Source organism: Rhinolophus hipposideros, assembly GCF_964194185.1.
Source record: "Rhinolophus hipposideros genome assembly, chromosome: 11".
NCBI classification, from domain to species: domain Eukaryota; kingdom Metazoa; phylum Chordata; class Mammalia; order Chiroptera; family Rhinolophidae; genus Rhinolophus; species Rhinolophus hipposideros.
The window spans coordinates 72,957,531-72,979,187 of NC_138057.1; the positions used below are offsets into that span (position 1 = coordinate 72,957,531).

Genomic DNA, 21,657 nt, shown 5'->3' on the forward strand with positions numbered 1-21,657 from the left:
GGAAAGGCAGAAAAAAAATGCATGTTTTTTTTTCCTATACCTTTTCCAATTTTTATAATGTGTTGGTGCCCGAGCAACTGCAGAAGATAACCAATTAATTTTTCTGCACTATGATTACAAAATTATGGATTTTTAATATATTTTGTTTCAATCCATTGTAGTCATTATTCATTATGATGTTCAAACTGTCCCATTTGTGTCCAGTGGGAGCCCCCTTCAAATTTAATTCTATGTCCTTTTGACAAGATTCCAGTGGGGATTTTTTTTACAGCTTTTTTACTTTCTAGCATAATACTTCCCAGGGTCTTCTTGTGCTTTTCTACCCCAGAATTGAAATCAGGCATTTATCTGAAGAACCCTGTTTCTTTTTAGTGGTAAATGGTATTTATTAAAGGCCACAATCTTTGTGCTATGGCTCCTCAGGGCTATTTATGACTTCTAAACCTTTTCAGGGGACAGACCTAGGAAACAGGCATTTTTTAGAAAAAGAAAAATCAAGGAGTCTGTACTAATATTACCAATTCAAATTTAAGACTGACTACATAGTTTTTACAAAAATTCTTTGATTTCATACTCGTATCTGTTTTTTAAAAATGCTGAAAATCTTGCTTGCTGAAGGCATTAACATTTAATTTGTTGCTTTATCTTCTTGTGTGTCTCTATTAACAGTTTCAAAAGAACACCAATAGAATTATGAACAGTATGATGATGAGTAAATACAATTAAGGGTATTTATTATATATCCCACTAGGAATATAAAATCAAAATACTGTGTTCTAAAGTCACCTGAAAGAATTCATTCCTGATGAATATGCTACCAACTTGATGTATGTTTTAGCTTTTTTCATTTTTTAGGTATGGATTTGTTTTACTCATTTTGTTTATAATTCTAAAATTTATTTTTACTAAAAATGGTTTTATGATTACATAAAATGTGTGCATGACTCCAAAGTACAAAACAAGGTATATTCAGTGCTTGGTTCCTCCCTCCTCTACAGAAGTCTATTATTTTTAAATTTTTCCTATCATTTCTTTTGGAAAATGTAAACAAATAAGATAAGATGATAATGGTTGTATCTTTCTTTTCTTAGATAAAAAATACTACAATAAGCACACTATTCTATACCTTGCTTTTATTTTTTAAGTTAATGCATCTAGAGATCACCCCTAGAATATAGACATCTTCCTCATTTCTTTCAAAAGGTGCATAGTACTCCATTAGAAAGATATATGAGATAATTAAACCAGCCTCCTATTCAGGTGGCTTCAAATGTTTGCTGTTACAATAGTCCTTTGTACTTTATGAATCCTGTATTTTTTGCTGTATCTTTGGGATAGATTCCTAAAAATGGCACTGTTGGAGCCAAAAGGTAAATATACAGATGATTTTGCTAGAATTGCCAAATTCCTCTAAAGCTTGTATCACTTTGCATTCCCACCATTATTGGAAGAAAATACTTGTTTTCCCACAGACCTGACAACAGAATATATTGTCAAACTTTTGCATTCTGCCAATCTGATAGGTTAAAAATAGTACTTCAGTGTAATTTTAATGTATATTTCTCTTATGAAAAAGACTGAGTATCTTTTTATATATTTGAGGGCCATTTACATTACTTTTTCCCACGAATTGTCTGTTTCCATCTTTTGTCAAATTTTCAATTGGGTGTTTGGTATTTTTCTTGAGTTTTTAGAAGTACCTTATATATCAGTTATATTAGTGCTTTGTACGTGATATAACAAGTATTTCCTCAAGTTTGTCATTTTTTAAAATTTGCTTATAATTTTTTTTGTGATGCAATTTTTGAAAAATTACATATTCCAATATCAATCTTTTTCCATATTGTTTCTGGACTTGGAGTCAAAGAGAAAAGTGTTTCCTACTCCTAAGTTATAAAGAAATTCACTCTTGTGTTTATTATTTGTGTATTTTATTTTTTAATCATAAGTATTTCTGATCTATTTGGTATTTATGTAGCTATGGAGTATAAAGAATTTATCCAAGTTCATTTTTTCCACGTATGAGTTTCCTTCACAAAAAGAAATTCTACTTGGACTGTAATTCTAAATCAGAAAGGTAAAACAATAAAGTTTCCAGAAGATAACATGGGAGAGTACGTCATAACCTTGGTATAGGTAAAGATTGTTTAAACAGAATGTAGATGGTAGTAACCATAAAAAAAGAAATCACCCCCCGGGGATTCTTTTATTTATTTTTAAATAATGTCTATATTTTCCAACTTTTCAAAAAAATTAATTTTTTTTTCTCATTAAGAAAAAAAAGATTGTTTCCCTTACTTACCACCTATGTAGTCTTAGGCCTCTCTCTAACTCCGTTTTTTAATTTGTAAAATTGAATGTGTGTCACCTCTCTCGACAGTCATTGAGGGTTTACATGAGAAATTTATTCTAAAACGCTATAGCAATATCTATCATGTAGATTATGATAAACTGGTTTGTCTTTAATTATGTCAAAATTTGTATGTATAAGTAAAGATGGGTTGAGTCTGTGGATTCTCATCTTCCTCTAGAAATTGGCATCCTTTCGTCCTTACAACCTATAGGCAAGACAGTGATCTATCTTACCTGGCCCTAGAAACTGGCATCCTCGCGCCCTGACAGCAGCCCATAAGTTGGCAGACAATTGCTGAGGGTTCTGGTGCTGTAATATTAGTTCTGTTACAGTTCTTTCTCCAAGTGAACGGGCTGCTCGCATGGCTCTTACTCGACCTTCTTCCTCTACCAGTTGACAGTTTACAAGTGTCACCAGTTTCCTTTGCATTGGACGGCTCAGTGCACTCTGGTTCAAACTAGCTACACCTTCATGAAAGAGGAAACAAAGAAAATGAAAGTTTTTTTCAATTAAAAAAGACAAGTCAATTTTGATTATCTGTGTTTAACTAACTATTAAGCCACAATTCTTAACAAGTCCCCTGTAAGGTACTTTCATTTTTTAACAGTGGGTATTCTGTCTGTTTATTAGTGTTCTATAGTAAATAAGAGCCTAGTTTTTAGTTACTTTAAATTTTACTTAGGTATCCTGTTCTCTGGGTTGTATGTATCCCTCAAAAGAGAGTACTCTGGATTTATTTAGTCTATTTTCCACCTTTATTAAAACTACTGAAGTTAAATTTAAAGTTAAATGTATGAAAAGCTTAATTAATCTAAAAGTAATGATTAATAACAGCTCTTATTTTGTTTATTGTATATAAGACATTAAGAATACTGCTTAACTGCAAGATCCTATTACCTTTTTCCAACCGGAGGATCTTACTATAGCAATTCTTGTCTCTTTCCTTTATCATCAATTTTTCCCTTTCTATTTGATCATTAGTAGCATACAATAAGAACAAGCAAGCTGTTATTTCATCCATCTTAAAAATAAAGAAATAGTATTCATCCCTCTTCCGCTATTAGCTCTGCCCCATATCTTTCCTCCCTTCTGTAGCAAATACTCTAGAGTCATCTGTATTCACTATCTCCAATCCCTTGCCTCATAATCTTTGAAACCCACTCCAATCAAGTTTTTGCCACTATCATTTGACCAAAACTGATCTTGTCAAGACAATGTCCTCTACTTTGCTAAATCAAAGGTCAATTCTCAATCTTTCACTTACTTGACCTTTCAATAGCACTCAACAAAGATGATTACTCATTACTTCTATAAACACTTCTCTTGGCTTCCAGAACACCCCATTCTCTTCATTTTCTTCCTCCCTTTCTTCTTTTTATCTAGTCTTATTTGCTGATTTCATCTTTTCTTCCTGTCTTCTTAATGTTAAAGGAATTAGAACCAAGTTTTTGTTTTATTCTCTATCTACACTCATTATTTAGGTGATCTCATCCAGTCTTATTGCCTTAAGTACCATCTATACGTCAGTGACTCCCAAAGTTACAGCTCCTATACCTCATTCCTTAACTTATATCCATTGGTTACTCAGTAGCATTCTAGAAACAATTTGACATCTCAAACTAACATGACCAAAATTGAACTCCTGGTCATCCTCCCTCAACCTGATCGATCTACAGTATTCCTTAACTAAACTGATGACAACCTCTCTTTTCTTGTGCTCAAACCCCAAACCCAAGAGTCATACTGGACTCTGCTCTTTCTCTCATACCTCATATTCAATAATTTAAGAAATGCTCTTGGCTCTACCTTCAAAATATGTCCAGACTATCCACGTCTCACTACCTCCACTGCTACAACCTTATTCCATCTGATTATTCAGTGATACCCTGCTTCTACCCTTGCCTTTTTATAATGAATTTTCAATAGAGCAGCTAGAATGATCCTTTTAATATGAGTCAGATTGTGTCACAACTCTGCTCAAAGCCCTGGAGTGACTCCCCAGTTTCACTCAGAGTAAAAGCTCAAGTCTTTAAAACGGCCTGTAAGTCTAAACATCACCTGGCCTCACTGATTCTTTTCATCTACCTCACACTGCTCTTCCCCTCACTCACATGCCTTCAGGCCCACTCTCCTGGTGTTCTATGAAGATACTAGGCATGGCTTGGGGACTTTGTTCTAGCCATTGGGTATGCAGTGATAAACAAAACAGAATTTCACTTCTGTCACAGCACCTCAAAAAAATTTACTGCACTTATATGCCTATCTCCCCCAATAGGTCTGGACTCCGTGAAGGCAGGGACCATAACCACTGTAAGCGCTTGATAAAATGTAATGAATGATTGAATGAATACATGAACATATGAAACTGTCTTAACAGGACTTATCAAAACGAATATTCTGCTATAGCACTACTAGTTTAATCAATAAATACACATATTGCATAAAGCTTAATAAGTTATATGTGTAATGAATCCTTAAATTAATAATAACATTGGTTATTTTCAGAAATAGTATAACAAATGTTCTCAATCAAAAAGTTTTCCAAGATCTCTCCAAGCAAACTCATTTTCCAAAACTCAAAAAGTTTTAATAGGGGATCAATATCAAGTTTTTCAAAGTAAATGTATTACCAAGTCCTACTCATCAGTAAAAACACTTTTTATGAACTTACCTTTACCTCCACTTAGTGGTTTTAAGTAGAGTGCCAAATCTTCAACGCATTTCTTTGCAACTTCATAGTGTTTGTTCTCACCTAGATTACTTAATTTTATTGACTGATGGTCTGGTACCTAAAAACAAAGAAAAATCGATGAAACACATTCATCCAACTCACAAATTGTTATTTATATATTTGACAATCATGAATATAAAATTATAATACAGAGACAACACATCAAGGTAGTTTAAATAAAATTAAAGCCAAACACCTAGTCAAACTGCTTTGCAAGAACCAAGGATATCATAGTTAATAGCAGGGACTGAAATTAATGAATGGAAAAAAGAAGCAGGGAGTTAATAGTATTGTATCAACATAAATTTCCTGGAGTTGATAACCATGCTACAATCTAGAAAAGTATTAACATTAGTGGAAGCTACAGAAAGTTATACTCTGTATACTATTTTTTGCAACATTTTCTAAATGTATTTCAAAATAAAAAGTAGGAAAAAAAGGCAAGGACATTTTTTCCCTGAGCACTTAGTACCTTCTTACTACATAATTTAGTTATTATATTTATTGTTTATGGTCTGTCCCCCGTAGCTAGAATTTAAACACCATAAGACACAGTGTTCTCAATGAAAAGTCAAAACTTGGGTATAAACTGCAGCTCTGCCACTTCTATAAGTGATCCCAAGTAAATTATTTAACTGCTCCAAGCAGTTTCCCTATCTGCAAAATGAAAATGAAAATCCCTATTGCATTGTGCTGCTATAAAAATTCAATTTAATTCAACAAATATTTATAGCTATGGAGTGCTTATCATGTGCCAAACACAGTTTTAGGCATTAGGCATCTATCAAAACAGACAAAATTTCTTGCCCTTGTGGAGCTTACATTCTAGTGGAGAAGAGAGAAGGCAGCCAATAAATAAAAAAATAAATAAAAATATAAGGTGATCATTACAAATTATACAAGAATAAGGGGAACTGGGAGTGCTGGAGAGGGGTTGCAATTTTAAGGTGGGTGGGCAGGATACATTTCCTTGGAAATCAGGACTTTTGGAGAGAAACTTGACAGAGGAGAGGGAATGAGCATTCTAGGCAAAGACAACAGTCACTATAAAAGCCTTTAGGGGAGGATAATATGTTTGGCATATCTGACAACCGGCTAGGAGGCATAAGCAGAAAGAATGAGGAAGTAGTAGAAGATGAGGCTGAAAACATAAGTCACTTTGTATAAGCCTGTAGGCTACTTTAAGGAACAATTGAGAGAACATTTATTAAAAACAAAACACAATGCCTGATCTATAACAGATGCTAAATACATGATAGCTAGTAGTATTACTACAAAAAGTCTATGGTATTTTATTGGACCTAAGAGGCCAGTGTTTGCAAAAGGCACCATTATTTTATGTACCATTAAAAAAAAATGTTGCCAATTAAATTATGACACACTGTTGATTATGGATACATCTTGATTTCAGAGTGTCTCAATGGATTATGAACATTTAAAAGAAATGCGGTCCTTTAGAAGGAAAACTTCGAATATCAAGATACTAAGGAACGGGGTATTTTAATCATTGAATTTTCTAAGTGATTAATCAGAAAGAGCCTTACTTTCTTACTTTAATATGTAGTGCATGATGTACAGAATTTCATCTTTTTCCTTACCTGTAAAAATGGGGATAACTACCTGAAGAGCTATAAGAATTAGTAATAATAGATATTGAACGCTTACTATCATACCTACACAAAGTAGGCCCTCATTAAATGGAAATTACTATAAATCTAGGTCTTGCTCTGATTCAGTAAAATGATTATATAAACAAGAAATAGTAATTTTATAGCACCTGAGCATAAGAAACTGCAGAATTTGTTACTGGTAGTCTGGAAAACGGTTTTCCATCCATACATCCCTAAATAGAACTTATTTTCTCATTTATAATATTATCCTAAATGTCAAGTTAAGCTAAAAAGAAAACCAAAAAAATTCCATTCTACATGGTTGCTTTCTAGCCAAAACTTTGATTACATTTCTTCTCGTATTATCTAATGAATAAATATTTATGTATGCTTACATGAAAATTTTTATCCACCAAATCACTTATAAAAATAAATTTGGACCACAGCATTGAACACAAAGAAATACATAACCATAATGAAATTTATGGTTTTGCATAAGGATTTATGACATTATCTAATGAAAAATCAGGTACGCTGAATAATCTTTATGTCTCAAATATCATTCAACATACTTTGTACCCCTTAATGAACTAAGTTCTATAATTATTACATATACCAAAGTAGTACAATCTTGAAAGCTTACCTGGGCTCCAACTAACTGGAGAAGTGCAAAGTTGACAGGAAGTACATCAATGTCTGTGTTAATGGCAGTCTGGTCAAAAGGACAAGCTTTTCGGTGAAGTTTATTCAAGCAGGTCTTGCAAACAGTGTGTGAACAACCTAAACTGATGGGTTTGTGCACATTCTCATCAAATTCATTATAGCAGATTGGACAGGACAGAAATTCTGTCCATTGAGCTGCCTGCACAGGCATTGTGGAAGCTGGATGCTCGGGTTAGCAGTCTAGCAGATCATTATTTTGCTGTGTAGTGTTTTGTAAGCTGAAAATGGACAAAGGTTAAGAATCAACCACACATTCACCTTTTAAGAGTTAACTGTAAAATCAACCATCACAGCCTCAAAACTTAAAACACTTTTGAATAATTTAATGTTTTGGATGTCTTTTTCTTTAAGTCTATTTGCTTAATTAAATTTCAAAAACTGTGTCCAGAAACAATATTCTAATAGGCTTTGTTCCTTTCAACTAAACATATTTGTATCAGTTGCTCATATAACAGTCATCAAAGCTTTCATGTATGTTTCTTAACGACCACATCAAATAACACATTAATGTTCCACATTTCATTTTTAGGAACACAGATTACTTTGAATTGCTGGTTTTTAAAAAAGTGTTTTCCTTTGGTATCTACTACCCTAAAACATTAAGATATGGCCTAAGAGTTAGTAAACTTTGGAGACTATTGATCCAAACAATATAGTAGTGAGTCAAATGTGAACAAACAGCCTTGCCACCTGAACGACCACGTAAGTCAAAGATATGTTCAAGTTGGCAGCTTCACAAAAGAGGAAATCTCTGGTCAGGACTTGATTAGGAGGCTAATTGAGGTTCTGAAAATAAAAGTGTAGAGAAGATTGTGATGATAGAGCTGCTTGTCCATAAATGAAAGAATGATGTTGACCTCAAAAGACAGTGCCAAAGTTAAAAAATGTGTGTGTGTGTGTGTGTGTGTGTGTGTGTGTAGTCTTACAAATCTTGAATGCAATTCCCTACAATACTTGTGACAAAACGTATCATTCAGTGATTGATAAAAACTGCCAGTTCCAATGAGCAATAAAACAATATTCTCATCTAGTAATTGTAAATTGAAAAGTTCAAAATGTAAATTTCTTTGTTATGTATACAGTGTGAGAAAAATTATATATGCATATGATTAAAAGGCACATGAAAGAAATGACAGTGAATTTTCTTTTCTTATCCTAAGATCAAAATGTTCACTCCCTAATTTTTATAAAATATTTAGTATCAAAATTATACTGTCCTCTAATTTAAAATCTTTAGATACCTAACTTGAACATTCTGCATTTCACAAATTTTCTGTATCTTCTGATACAAAACTTATATAAGTCTGACAAAGGCTCTCTGGTGAACAAGAAATCTAGGTATTTAGGACAATTAAATAGCTGATGGTTTATTTCATAACACTGTTTACCAACCAAAATATACTAGTTCCACAGAAATTAGATGTTTAAAAATGAAGTCAGATTCAGGACAAAAAGGTATATAACTTATTCCTCAATATCCCCACATCCAAATAAAGAATTTTATTAGCCTTTATTGTGCTTTTATGTTCACAAAAACGAAGGTTTTAAAAATATCTTGGTAAAAATGAATTATAGGGCTTGCTATGTAAAACACACCCTATACAAACATTCCCTCAAACAGCTCTAATGCAAAGCATCTAATAACTTTATTTTTAAACTAGCCAAATCTTACAAATTATGTTTACATTATTTTATACCTTTCACCCTCACATTGCCACATCTACTAATGCCATCAATCTTTAAACCAGTTAGTTGGCTTCTAACTTTAGAGACGAGCACTAAGCATGTGAACACATCACTCCCTAAAACTAACATTTTTAATGTTCAGTTTACTATTTATTCTGCAGAATTCTACAAGGAAAAGGCCTGAGAAATAAATTTTATCTTAAATCCAATATCGAGACCTAATTTAATTAATAACTTGGACCAGTGAAACATTTACTAAAACAAGACACTGCACCTATTTTTTTTTATAACGGCCACCTATTCAGAGATGCTAATTCAGTGGGTTAGGGCATCACAGGCCACTGGGTAACAAGAAACTAGTAGCGAATACTCTTTCCTTATTTAGTTTTCCAAGATCATCCTGAAATGCTTTACATTAATTAGTTGGGGAGGTGGGGGAGAAGGCATTCATTCATGTTTGAACAAAACATAAAAATGCTCTTTCATATTTTCACCTATTAGCTTTGAAGTGTTTCAAACTATTCAGGGATACATTTGATAGCTTTAAGTTACAATATCCCATATGTGTTTCTAAGTCTACAAACACCAGATGTTTTAATGTAATTAATGCTGAGAAGTTTAATTTGTAGTCGAAATTGAATTAGTACCTTTAAAAGAAAAATTCTGCCAAAAATTTGGCAGTAACTCTTCTGCTATGTTTCAGACTCTAACTTTCTGACAGGAAAATTATGAACTAAGCTCTCCTTATATGGTAAGATATAAGGAACATTTAATTTTTTTAATGTTTTTTTTCAGTACCATTATCAATAAATTCTAGATTCCTCAATTAAGATGAGGACAAAATGAAATTTTACCTAAAACACAGAAGTTTATGTAGTCCACTAAAATGTTGAATTAATAATGACAAAATAGGACTTTCATTTCTTTAAAATAAAAGCACTTCGTACACATTTACACAGAAAATATGTTTATAATTATAAAAAATGATAGCTTATTGTCTTTATAATTTATTTTTTAAAGCATTTAGATAGCAATGGGTAAGAGTAAATATTAAAGTGTAAAATTTCTACATTTATACTAACACATTCCATAGAAACTTATTTGAATTTATGGAAATCTAAATTGCTAATAACATTTATAATTATCCTAAAAATACTCACCAAATATCTCAAAATGAGATAAAATAGATTTAAAAGCTCACAACTCTAGAAATGTAAAAGAACTACTTAAAAAAAATTCTAACTATTTGTATTAACTAATTTCAGTTACTAGTTCCTAAGATTTAAGAATTAAAGATAAAGGTAAGAATGAGAAACACTAAATTAGAGTTGGGATCTTAAACCGATTTTTACTCAAGTAATTTTTCAGCAAGTTCCTTGCTATGAATACTAACTCATAGGTAGAGTAAGACTTCTCTCATGATACAAATTACAAACTGCTTTATTAAGAACAAACTGCATACCAGCTAAGCAGCTTAATTTTCTGTTATTAGACCACCATATTATGTAGCCAGTTTATGACTATGACACCTGATTTTAAAATGCGAGAATAAAGTTTATGCCTCTTTCACAACTGTATAACAAAAAAATATATAGTATTTTACAATTCTCTTTATAAAAATGTAAACGTTAGCGCTCAGGTCTGTTAACTTGAAACACTCATTGTTTTCATTGTAGTTCACTCATGTGAAGAATTTAAGCTACTCAAAGACTGTAATAGTACTTCTCAATTCAAAAACCTTTAAAATAATCAGTTTTGTACTTTAAAAATTACATTTAAAGCATCCTTGGTACAATTTAGACCTTAACCTATAAAACAAACAAAACCAATTAAAATAATCTGTAAGCTCCAAAACTAAGCATTTTCAAACATACCAAAAGGATTGGAGAGAAAGGAAATGAATTCCAATGTTTGAGACTGCTGTGTGACTTTAGTGTAAATTAGGAAAGATTTCTGACTCCAAGTTTTAATTCTTAAATCTACTTTAGGGTTGAACTTAGTTTTTTAATAAGTATGAGATTTTTAATTTTCAATGTCTCCTAACAGAACAGTAATGAAATAATTTTCTATGTTAATTAACATAACCAATAAAGTTTTGCTTCTTTAGTGATGGTTAGACAGAAAATTACTTATTTTTGAGACAGAACTTACTCTATCATATAATGGCTACTGGATAAATTTATTCTTCATCTTCCAAAGTGTTTTGGGTATTCTGATTTTAAGAGGATACTCTATCAGGAAATTTTTGTTTTTCAGATGTCTACTTTGAATTCAGATAATTTATTTCTTGGAAGAGATACTCTAGAACAGCACTGTTCAATAGAAATATAATGCAAGCCACAAGTAATTTAAAATTTTCTAGCAGTTATAGTAAAAAAGGGGAAAAAAAAACAGGTGAAATTAATTTTAATAATACATTTTAAACTAATGTATCCAAAGTATCACTTCAACATGGAATCAATGTAAAAAATTAATGAGCTATTTTAAATTCTTTTTTTTTTGTATTAAGTCTTCAAAATCTGGTGTGCATTTTACACTTACTGCACATCTCAATTAACACTCGCCACATTTCAAGTGTGCAATTGCCACGTGTGGCTATTGGCTAGTATTGAACAATGCAACTCTCTTTAAAATTATAAAGTAATACTCAAAACTTACTTTTATTAAGAATTTGAGGCCAAAGTCATACCTACACTTAAGGTTTGCATAAAATTAGAAAACGCTGAGGATCATAAGGATGTAACTTACAACATTTATGAGACTGGGTGCACATTATTTGTAATTTTCAGCTAGCTTTATTTTACCACACGCTTCCTTTTTCCATCACTAGAAAGTGAAACTTCAAACCAGTACAACCAAAACAATAAACAAGTACTTATTGTAAGACCTTGTTATATGTTTAGCATTCTTATATATTGCATACATGTGTCAGTTCTATTTTTGAATATAAAATTCTCTGTAAAGAAAAATGCTTCCCCCTCCAAAAAAAGAATTTTTGTTGACTTTTTCAAACTGAAAGAGATAGTAAATTACCAAAGCAGAAAGTGTATTAATGAAAACATATGAACAAAGGAAATAAGTCTTACATGTCAGGTTAACAAAAAAGTAAAAGCAGATCAGAAATAACTGAAAGGCTCCACTAATGAACAGGACAATTAAATCCTCAAAGAACAGGACCAGGTGAATTGTAACATCTGCTTTTTCTAAACATGTCTAGAATATATGTTGAACATTTTTTCGTCCTAACAATTTTCCAAGCTCTCAAATTTGGAAAATATAAATCTCCAAATCAACACAAATGGCAAATGGTCTTTGACAGGATATGATGGTGTCTATTTCTTCAAGAACTGAAGTAGAAGTAAACAACATAGAAAAGGGATGTTACGTTAGAACAGTGGTGTAGTTCTTTAGACAGATAAAAGAAGGTAATAATGGGAACATCCATGAACTCTTCTTAATGTTTCAAGAAACCTTAACTGAATTTGTGTATTTAACTACAAAAAGGCTGCATAGGCTAACTAAAACATTTGTTCCTTTGCTTTGGGGAAATTATATCAATTTAGTGTAACAAGACTAGCTTTCTCAGGTTAATCAAAACTTCCTACTGGAACTTAAAAGTTTGACTAACGTGAAAATGGAAAAGATCACTTAAGCACTTTATGTGGGATCCCAAGTCATTGTAATCATAGGGGGTGCGAGAAGAGTAGGAATTACAAAGAAGGGGCCTGCCTGGGTACATAAAGAGTAAGAATGAAAAGGGAACGTAGGTGGGTATAAAAAAAAAAAAAAAAAAAAAAAAACAGGTTGGGAATCACGAGATTAGATCTACTTTACGTCGGTGATTACTTGAGACTATTTTGGTGTCAATGTTCTATTTGCCGGTGTCTTAAAAGTCTCTCTGACTCGAAAGATGGAAATGACAGCTACCCTCATCTTCTCCCTCGCTGAAAGCTAAGGGCAGAGAAACAAAGATGCTTTCTACCATTCTTCTAAGATGGTGGAAGAGTCTCCCCTTCAGAGGCTTCCCCAAGAAGGAAAAACGAAAGAGGGGAAGAAGAAAGCCACAGCAAATTCCCTGGCCGGGTTTCCTGCCACGGCTCCGTCACATCCCCCGTGCAGCGACGCTGGCCCAGCCGGCTCCCTCCCGGGAGGTTAAGCCCTCCCAGGGCATTGTTTGGCCGGGACCCTATTTACCCCTGAGACCGCCTCCCCCATCCCCGCGTTAGGGTCTCGGGAAGCCCCCGGGCAGAAAGACGAAAAGCTGGGAGACGACTCCGTTTCCACGACCTCCTCCACCAGCCTCTCACTAACTGGGGTAGAAAAGGGAAGAGAAGCCTGGCCTTTGCTTGGGTGGATTCCTTAGGGGTCAGAGGAGCCCCTTCGGCCGGTGTCGAAGGGAGGTGGCCATCTGCGCCAGGCCTCAGTCCTGAAAAAGCCCTTCTAGGGCGAGGGGCCTCCTTTTCAGGCCCTGTTCTCCCCGCCCGGTCCGGGTGTCAGGTGCGGCCCTCAGTTCCCAACCCTCGGGGCACCGTCAACGACAGCGCACAGGCCCCGCACGGGGACCGGTCTCCCGCCCGACCGCCGGGGACCAGGGACCCGGGCTGGGGCCCGAGCCGCAGCGTGCCCGCCCCCGCCCTACCTGAGGGGGCCCGGGCGGACTCGCTAAGGGCCACTCCCGGGAGCCCCGCGACGGCGCGGCTCGGCGACGGAGGCGCCTCGTCTCGCCGGGGCAGAGCTCGGCGGCGGTTTCACGACCTCAAACTCCATCGGGAGCTACAGGGACAGCCCCGTTGGCGGCGGCGAAGGCCGCGACGGGGCCTCCTCCTCCTCCCACCGCCTCCTCCTCCTCCTCTTCCCTCCTCCTCCTCCTCACCACGGAGGCGGACCAGGAGGGATCCGGACCTAGCTCTCGCGAGAAGATACTCCCCACTTCACGCGAGACCACGCAAGACCGGGAATTGGGGAGGTGGAAGGGAAGTCTAGTGGCCCCTGCCACCTGGACTGCGCATCAGCTTCCCTCTGGTCGAGCCGTACCACCCCTATCACGTGACCGGGGAGACCCGGAGAACTGTGGGAGGTACTGTTAGGCAGCCTAGGCGAGCCGAAGGGGTGGATGGGAAACTCCCTGCACATTCATCTGCGCCTTGAGCTAACCTCCTGGACACTGGTTTGAGCCAGTGTCTGACTCCCCACATGAAAAGCATGGCATCCATGTAGCATAGTCTGATATACCTGTATTAACATTCTACTCACTCTCCCATAATGAAATGCTGATCCCATCCTTTAATCCTACACATGCGCCAAGCAATATCGCTGTTAAAACGAGCATTTGTTTGGCAGGCAGTATAACACATACCTCTCTTTATTTAAGAGTAAACTGTGAGCTCCTCAGAAGCTGGCAGGGATAAAATTTCAAGCACAAATTCTGGCATTACTAAAATATTTGTTGAAGGATATTTTTCCAGTAAATTTTAAGGTAGAAATTATTCCTTTTTATAGATGAAGAAACAGACTGGGAATAGGGTTAAGGGAATTAATATTTATGGACTACTTATGTGCCAGGTTCTGTATTGGGTAATAAAAATTTCATTTTTGTTGTTCTATTTATATTTCATTTACTCATCAAAATAATCCTAAAAGGCAGATACTATGTACTCTTTGTTCCTGATGAGAAACTGAAAACCATAGATGAAGAAAATGGCCATGAATTGTAATTAAACTCAAGGCACTTTCCAATGTAAAACTAAATGTCCAAAGAAGGCATCTATGAAAGTAAACCCACCACGAATTAGAAGACATATGGAAAAGTTTTTAAAACTATTGAGCTTTAAAAACATGGTTATTACTGTACTTAAGACAGAAAAACATCAGTATTTCAAAAAAAATCCATTGGCCACATCAAAGACTTTTCTCCTACACATTTTTATCCTTTTCAGTCTCTTTATGCCAATTCTAGAGAAAGGTTCTCAACGATTTAGTTCAGTTTTCCATTCAACTAGATAATGGTGACTATGTGTTTTCTGTTCTACTTTATAGATTTATATGATAATCTGAGATTTAAAAAAAAAATTTATTGGGGAAAGGGAACAGGACTTTATTGGGGAACAGTGTATATATACTTCCAGGACTTTTTTCCAAGTCAAGTTGTTGTCCTTTCAATCTTAGTTGTGGAGGGAGCAGCTCAGCTCAAGGTACAGTTGCCGTTGCTAGTTGTAGGGGGCGCAGCCCACCATCCCTTGGGGGAGTCGAACCTGAAACATTGTGGTTGAGAGGACGTGCTCCAACCGAGCCATCCAGGAGCTCAGTGGCCGCTCAACTCAAGGTGCCGTATTCAATCTTAGTTGCAGGGGGCTCTGCCCACCATCCCTTGTGGGATTCGAGGAATTGAACTGGCAACCTTGTGGTTGAGAGCCCGCTGGCCCATGTGGGAATCCAACCGGCAGCCTTCGGAGTTAGGAGCATGGAGCTCTAACCACTTGAGCCACTCGGCTGGCCCCTAATGAGATTTTTTTTTTTTTTTAAAGGTGGTTTGACCACTATACTTAAAATCACAATCCCATTTTCCCTTCCCTGGAACTCTGCTTTATTTTCTCCATTTTCAAAATCTGACATACATTAATTGTACTTATTTGCTTACTGTTTGTCTCCCTCCATTAGAATTTAAGTTTTAGGAGAGCTGGGGTATTTATTTGTTTGTATACCTAACTTCTAGTATAGGAATATATATTCTAATGACTCTGTAAATATTTGTTGAATGAATGATTACATGAATAGCCAGGAGAAATAGTTTCCTTCTTTAAAATTCTCAGATGTAGACAAAACACAAAACTCTCCATTCCCATCTCCAGTTTATTATTTCTTATGTAAACATATAGGATAGTTACATCCAAGGAAAAGGGGAAAGGATTTTCTTACACCAAAGTTAACAACTACCTTTCAAGATCTTTTATATACATAAATGCTGTAACTCATGAGGCTGAAATCAAATATCATATTGCATTTCCTCCCATCATATCAGAAACACAAACAATTAAAGTGAATATTTTAAATGAATAAATTCAACACTTTACTTTGCCATACCTGCATTTTTAAAAAGATTCCACTTTCCTGAAATTGTTAAACACATCATGCAAACACTCTCTTAGGAATGTTTTGAGATCACTTTGTGCTAACTGAACAAGAATAAATAATAATAAATAACAACCATCAACTTTCACAAAACACCCCTTCCCCCAAGCAAATCTCAAAGTGCTTACAAAAAATTTCACAAGAATCTTACAAGGCACACATAAAACTTAAACATAATTCAACCATAATTCTTTTTGAACATCAAAAAGAGTTGGTAACAATTCCTAAAGAAACAGTTTACTACCATTCGTTGACCCACCCCTCAGCCCCACAAAATTTTACCCTAGGAAGCAAAAATAAGAAAAGTATTTTAATCACAAACTATTTCTGAAAAGGAAATGTTTTCATGCCTACAAATGCCCAATCTTAGGTCAAATGATAAAGAAAATTAAACGCTACACTATCATGTTCTCCAGTGGCAGAAAAACACTACTTTAGAAAAATTCTGTTTCCAACGCAAAAAGAAACATTGATAAAGACACCAAACTCTCTTGCTTTCCCCTCTTCTCTGTTCTTAGGAACTCAGGAAGATTTAAAAATAAAATCACAGAATTTTAAACCTGAAAATGATCTTACAAATTATCAAGATCAAAGTTATTACTTTACACATAAATTTAGGAAGAACTCAAGAAGAGGTGACCTGTCCAATGTCACTAACTGGTGACCTGGGGACATGAAGTCAGTTTTCTTATCAAATATGAGAACTCGATTCTTTAAAGTCTCTCCCAGAGTTAAAGTTCTATGGAGAACATATTTTTCACAAAAGTATCACAGAAAGGATAATTAACATTTATAACAATCAACATGTGACTCATCACAAAATTCTTATAAATGGTACAAAGTATATTACATATTAAAATATGGTAGGGCATCAATAGAAACTAAATATAGCAGAAATTCTACATAAAGCTGAGGTGAGTAGAAGAGGAATGGAACATCTTGAAACTAAGATGCATCCAGTCAGGCTTCTTTACTAAAAGTAGTTCCTGTGTTTTAGAGAATATGATTTGCCCTGCAATGTATTTTAATCTGTGTTATGACAACAAAAGTGTTTTGTGTTATATGTAGACAAAGATATTAGAGAGCAAAGGCTCATAATACAATCTGAAATATCATTCCCAGCAAAATAACCATATAGTCATGGTTTTGCTTTTGGCACACTTCTGGAAATATAGCATCAAACTCTAGAGATGGTTAAGATTTTTGTCAACACACAGTAAGTAAAAATTGCATTGTTAATGAAAAGTTAGTATTAATTATTAAGAGGACACTAATAGTTACCCATGTTTAAACTGTTCATCTAGTGACAGCAAGAAAATATAGATTGACAATTTAAAATTAAAAAGGAATGAACTATTGATACACACAACATGGATAAATCTCAAGGGCATAATGCTAGGTGAAAAAACCGTCTCAGAAGGAAACATACCGTAAGATTCCATTTATGATATTCCAGGAAAGGCAAAATTATAACGATAGAGAACTGTTGTTGGGGTTTAGATTTAGGAGGAACTGACTACAAAGGGGCAGTATAGGGAGTTTTGGGGGGGTGATGGAATGTTCTGTATCCTGATTGCAGTGATGGTTACACAAATCTATACATGTGTTACAATTTGTAAAACTATACCAAAAACAAATCATTTAGCAGCAGGCATCACTGTTCAAGAAAGGAAACAAACAGTGAGAAGCAGCTAGATATGAGAAGTGTTTCCTCCATGTGACGATCTCAGAGATGTCTGCTACAAGTGTTTTGAGCACACCATTTCTATTATATAGGTACAAAATTGACAACCATCAATTTAACTTTATAGGTTAACTAAAAAATGAAATGAAATAAATTTTAGAAAGACTAAAAATATCTTTGGTAAAGTTGGGATTTCTAATTATTTAGAGCTTCAAGCCAATGGTATAATTTTATTGGCCACAAAATTACTAAACGCAACTGCATAAAATAAAATCAAGACATTTGGGCCCAATTAATCGTTTATAAAATATGTATATTAACAAACCATGGAAATAATATTTTAAGGAATATCAGACCATGTATAAGGGAATTCTGCTACTCCCAAGTAAATTTGGATTGTGCTCCTTTATAATTTAAAACAGTAGGTACCTTGGTGTTTAGTTTACAATCCAATAGCAGTTGGTTTAAAAATAAAAAAAAAACTCACTAGTCCTTACGATGACTAATAATGAATAATGGTGTTTTAAAATTTATTTTCTCTTTCTATTACACTTACATCAATTATCTAGACTCAAAATCACAATCTGGAAATACTGCTGGATCCTCTGTCACTAGAATCAAAAATATTTAAGAGAAGACCAGTACTTCTCTAGGTATACCACTGGGACTTACATATAATGTATGAAACCAGATGGTATCCCACTAGCTTTATCATGTCTCCCACACTCTGGAACTGGTAGAAGTTCAGAAAGAATAATATGTAAGCCCACCAAAAATAAGACCCAAAGATGGTGGGCAAATGCAATATTATAAATGCTGCATTTCTAATAGAAAGGCTTGCCTAACCAATGATATAAGGCTTACATAGCAAGGTGTGATTCTAATTATAACAGATTTGGCCTTTTCAGATCATGCCTGGGTAGTTTTTCACCACTGCTCTGGCCATGGACAGAGGTTAAATGTTTTTTGAGGGCAGATTTGTGCTTGAAATCCATGTCACAACAGTGGCATTTGTACGGCCGATCCCCACTGTGTATGTTCAAGTGGTCCTGTAGCGTGCTTTTAGCAGTAAATGTCTTCAAGCACACAGTACACTGAAAGGGCCTTATGCCCATGTGCCCTCGAATGTGCCGGTTGAGATTTTTCTTCTGTGTAAATGTTTTCCCACACTGCAAGCACAAGAACAATTTATGCATCTTAAGGTGGCGCAGATAGTTGTCAACATGAAGAAATCCACGTGGACACCTGGGGCACTGATGCCTCAGTGAATAAGCGTCCTCCACATTCTGAATCTCATTCGCTGTACCCTGACTTCCTTCAGTATTCCCAGAAAACAAGCCCTGATCTTGATTTCCAGGAACTTCTGCCACTCTGCTCTCAACTGTGGAATTGATCAGTGAATGTTGTGTTTCTGAGAAATACATGTTTGCTTTGGAAGAGGTACAAGGCTGTGAAAACTGCCCATTTTCTATAGCAGCGGTGCTGATAGATTCCACGTGGAGGATGCAAATTTCATTGTCTTTAAAACCTATATCTACTGAAGACAGCTCTGGTGATTTCACTTCCTTTCTCTCTGATGTCAAACTCTCTACTGTAGACTGTAAAGCATTGCTTTCCTCTTCTTTAACGTGGCAATCTACGTTTACAGGACTATCTTCCGAAATTTCAATTATCTCACAGTCTTTATCTGAATTTTCTTCTTCATTCTTAACATCTGGATCAGAGGATTGACACAGGTCGGTATGCTGATTGTTGTTTTTCATCGAAAGATCAATTTCTAGATACTTGGACAAAGCTTCTGTGCACTTTTCCACAATGTGAACCATCTGAAGGTAACTAGCAGCAGTCAAGTATTTCAAAAGCTCTTTCCTTTTCACCTCAAGTGCTCCGGTATAACAAGAGAGCAACAATTTTCTCCCAACTTCTGCACTCTGCAAGATGGTGATTCTGATATGTTTTGACTGTGTGAGTAAAAACTGATCTCTCATGAAAGTGGAGCAAGCAGCTAAAATCACCTTGTGTCCCTGGAACTCGGTGTCATTAATATAAATTGACACATCACAAAATAAATTCTGCTGTCTCAAGAGATTCATTTTCTGCAAGACTACATCTCCTTGCTGTTCAAACTGGAAGTGCAGAACATCAGACTCAGCAGCCATGGTCACAATCTACAGAAAATAACACACAAACGTTACTGTTAGGATAGGGAATGCTTTCCTACACGGTGATAGTAAAAACAAACAAACATACAAATGCCAAACTTGAGTTGGGTAAAAAGAAGACTCTAATTCTAATCTGGGTGCTAAGAGTGAATCCCTACGCCACCATGTCAAAACCCAGAAAATTAAAATGCATTTCTCTACGATCTTGTGGCGTATTTCATATTTTTGTTTCAGCACGTATTACACTGAATTGCACTTAAATTTCTCTGTTTTTTTTCCTTGGCTAAATTTACGTGCCTTGTGGTCAAGGACACTGTTAATGCCCACTACTACATGGATCTAACAGGTTCCCAAACTAGAAACCTGAGTGTAACCTCCAAACATCCTACTCCCCATCACTACTTCAGGTCCTCGTTCTGTTCACCTCGACCACTGCTTGCAATGTCTTCCAACAGGTCTCCTTGATACCACACTCTCCAATCAAACTACCCTCCTGAGTTCTACCGCAATGAACATCTTTTAAAACTTTTCCTTCCCCCCATCTCTTCTGCTTTCAATCTTCATTGCTCTCCTACATCCAGACGGCCTAAACTTCCTAGTAAATACGACATCCTTCGTGATTTGGCCCTAAGCACCTTTACGGCTCCTTGGATATCCAGATTTTCACCATGGCCCAGAAAAGAAGACCCAAATGCGCATGTTACGCTCGCTCTTCCAGTTCATTCCTCCAGCTCGTGATTTGGCTCCTGTAAGGCCCGAATAGGACTTCTGTGACTCTTCCTCCCGTCTCCCCCGGAAGACTCGCTGGCTTCCAGGGCACCACGAAATGGTGCCCGGTGGCTGCAGCGAGCACAGGGGACCCCTCCCCCCCAGAGTCGGAGCTGATTCCGGACCCCTGGTGGCCTGGATGATCCGCCAGCTTGCCGCAGGTCTTACCGCGCCAAAGTGGCCAGGACCCAGGCCCGTCGGCCAGGTGTTTGCAGCACCAGTCTAGCGACTCCCGGGCTGCGCGCAGCCGCCCTCCTCCACCGCCGACTTCCCCGCCCGCCCGAGTCTCCCTCGCGCTCACTCACCCACTCAGAACACCGGAGCCGAGGTTTCCGCGGCAGCGGCAGCCCAGGCCGGAAGGCGGACTTAGCCTGGGAGGAAACACATCCGGTGTCAACTAGCGCTAGTCCTCAGGGGGGCGGGCGGGGCGTCCCGGAAGGACATCCTGAGACTTTCTCCCTTCCGTAGTCCCCTCGGTCCTGGAATGACAAAAAGGCGCCCGAATTCCGGCAAATCCCATCTCTCCAGTCTCAGTTTCGGCCCGCGAGCCGTTCCTCTTCGTGACTTCTCCCCCACCTGCCAATCTCGGGCGGGGTGTGAAGTTGGGGTGCAGACTCTATCAGAGCACCCTGCGCCGGGACCACTGGGAGGCCCCCCGGATTGCGTGCCGGCTCTGCTCCTTACCGGGCCATCTACAGCTTCGAGGTGGCAAAGGAGACTGCCGTGTGGATCCTAACGCCCCTTCGGGATCCGGACCCAACCTCTGGCTCCCTCCTCACCACTCAGCCTATCGCTTCCTTCTCATACCACCC

At 36.6% G+C, this 21,657-nt stretch overlaps 2 protein-coding genes across 5 annotated transcripts in view; both read right to left on the reverse strand.

Annotated features, from left to right (window-relative positions):
- The window catches only part of RC3H2 (ring finger and CCCH-type domains 2), a 39,760-nt gene extending 25,636 nt beyond the window's left edge, over window positions 1-14,124 (reverse strand). For both annotated transcript variants that reach the window (XM_081067122.1, XM_081067123.1), the window contains exons 1-4: window positions 13,743-14,124; window positions 7,338-7,635; window positions 5,025-5,142; window positions 2,587-2,820 (exon numbers count right to left, since the gene is read on the reverse strand). In XM_081067122.1, coding sequence (XP_080923248.1) covers window positions 2,587-2,820; window positions 5,025-5,142; window positions 7,338-7,568 — 583 coding nt within the window. In that variant the 5' untranslated portion in view covers window positions 7,569-7,635; window positions 13,743-14,124. The remainder of the gene's footprint in view (window positions 1-2,586; window positions 2,821-5,024; window positions 5,143-7,337; window positions 7,636-13,742) is intronic.
- A 1,810-nt stretch (window positions 14,125-15,934) lies between these two features.
- Window positions 15,935-21,288, reverse strand: ZBTB6 (zinc finger and BTB domain containing 6). Of its 3 annotated transcripts, none has more exons than XM_081067682.1 (2): window positions 21,151-21,288; window positions 15,935-20,083 (listed from the first exon to the last, which is right to left on the reverse strand). In XM_081067682.1, the coding sequence occupies exon 2, from the start codon at window positions 20,072-20,074 to the stop codon at window positions 18,800-18,802; it is 1,275 nt and encodes a 424-aa protein (XP_080923808.1). In that variant the 5' UTR covers window positions 20,075-20,083; window positions 21,151-21,288; the 3' UTR covers window positions 15,935-18,799. The 3 variants fall into 3 exon arrangements, with proteins under 3 accessions (XP_080923808.1, XP_080923809.1, XP_080923810.1); XM_081067683.1 differs by having other exon boundaries at window positions 21,014-21,164; XM_081067684.1 differs by lacking the exon at window positions 21,151-21,288 and adding an exon at window positions 20,713-20,848.
- Between the last annotated feature and the right edge of the window lie 369 nt (window positions 21,289-21,657).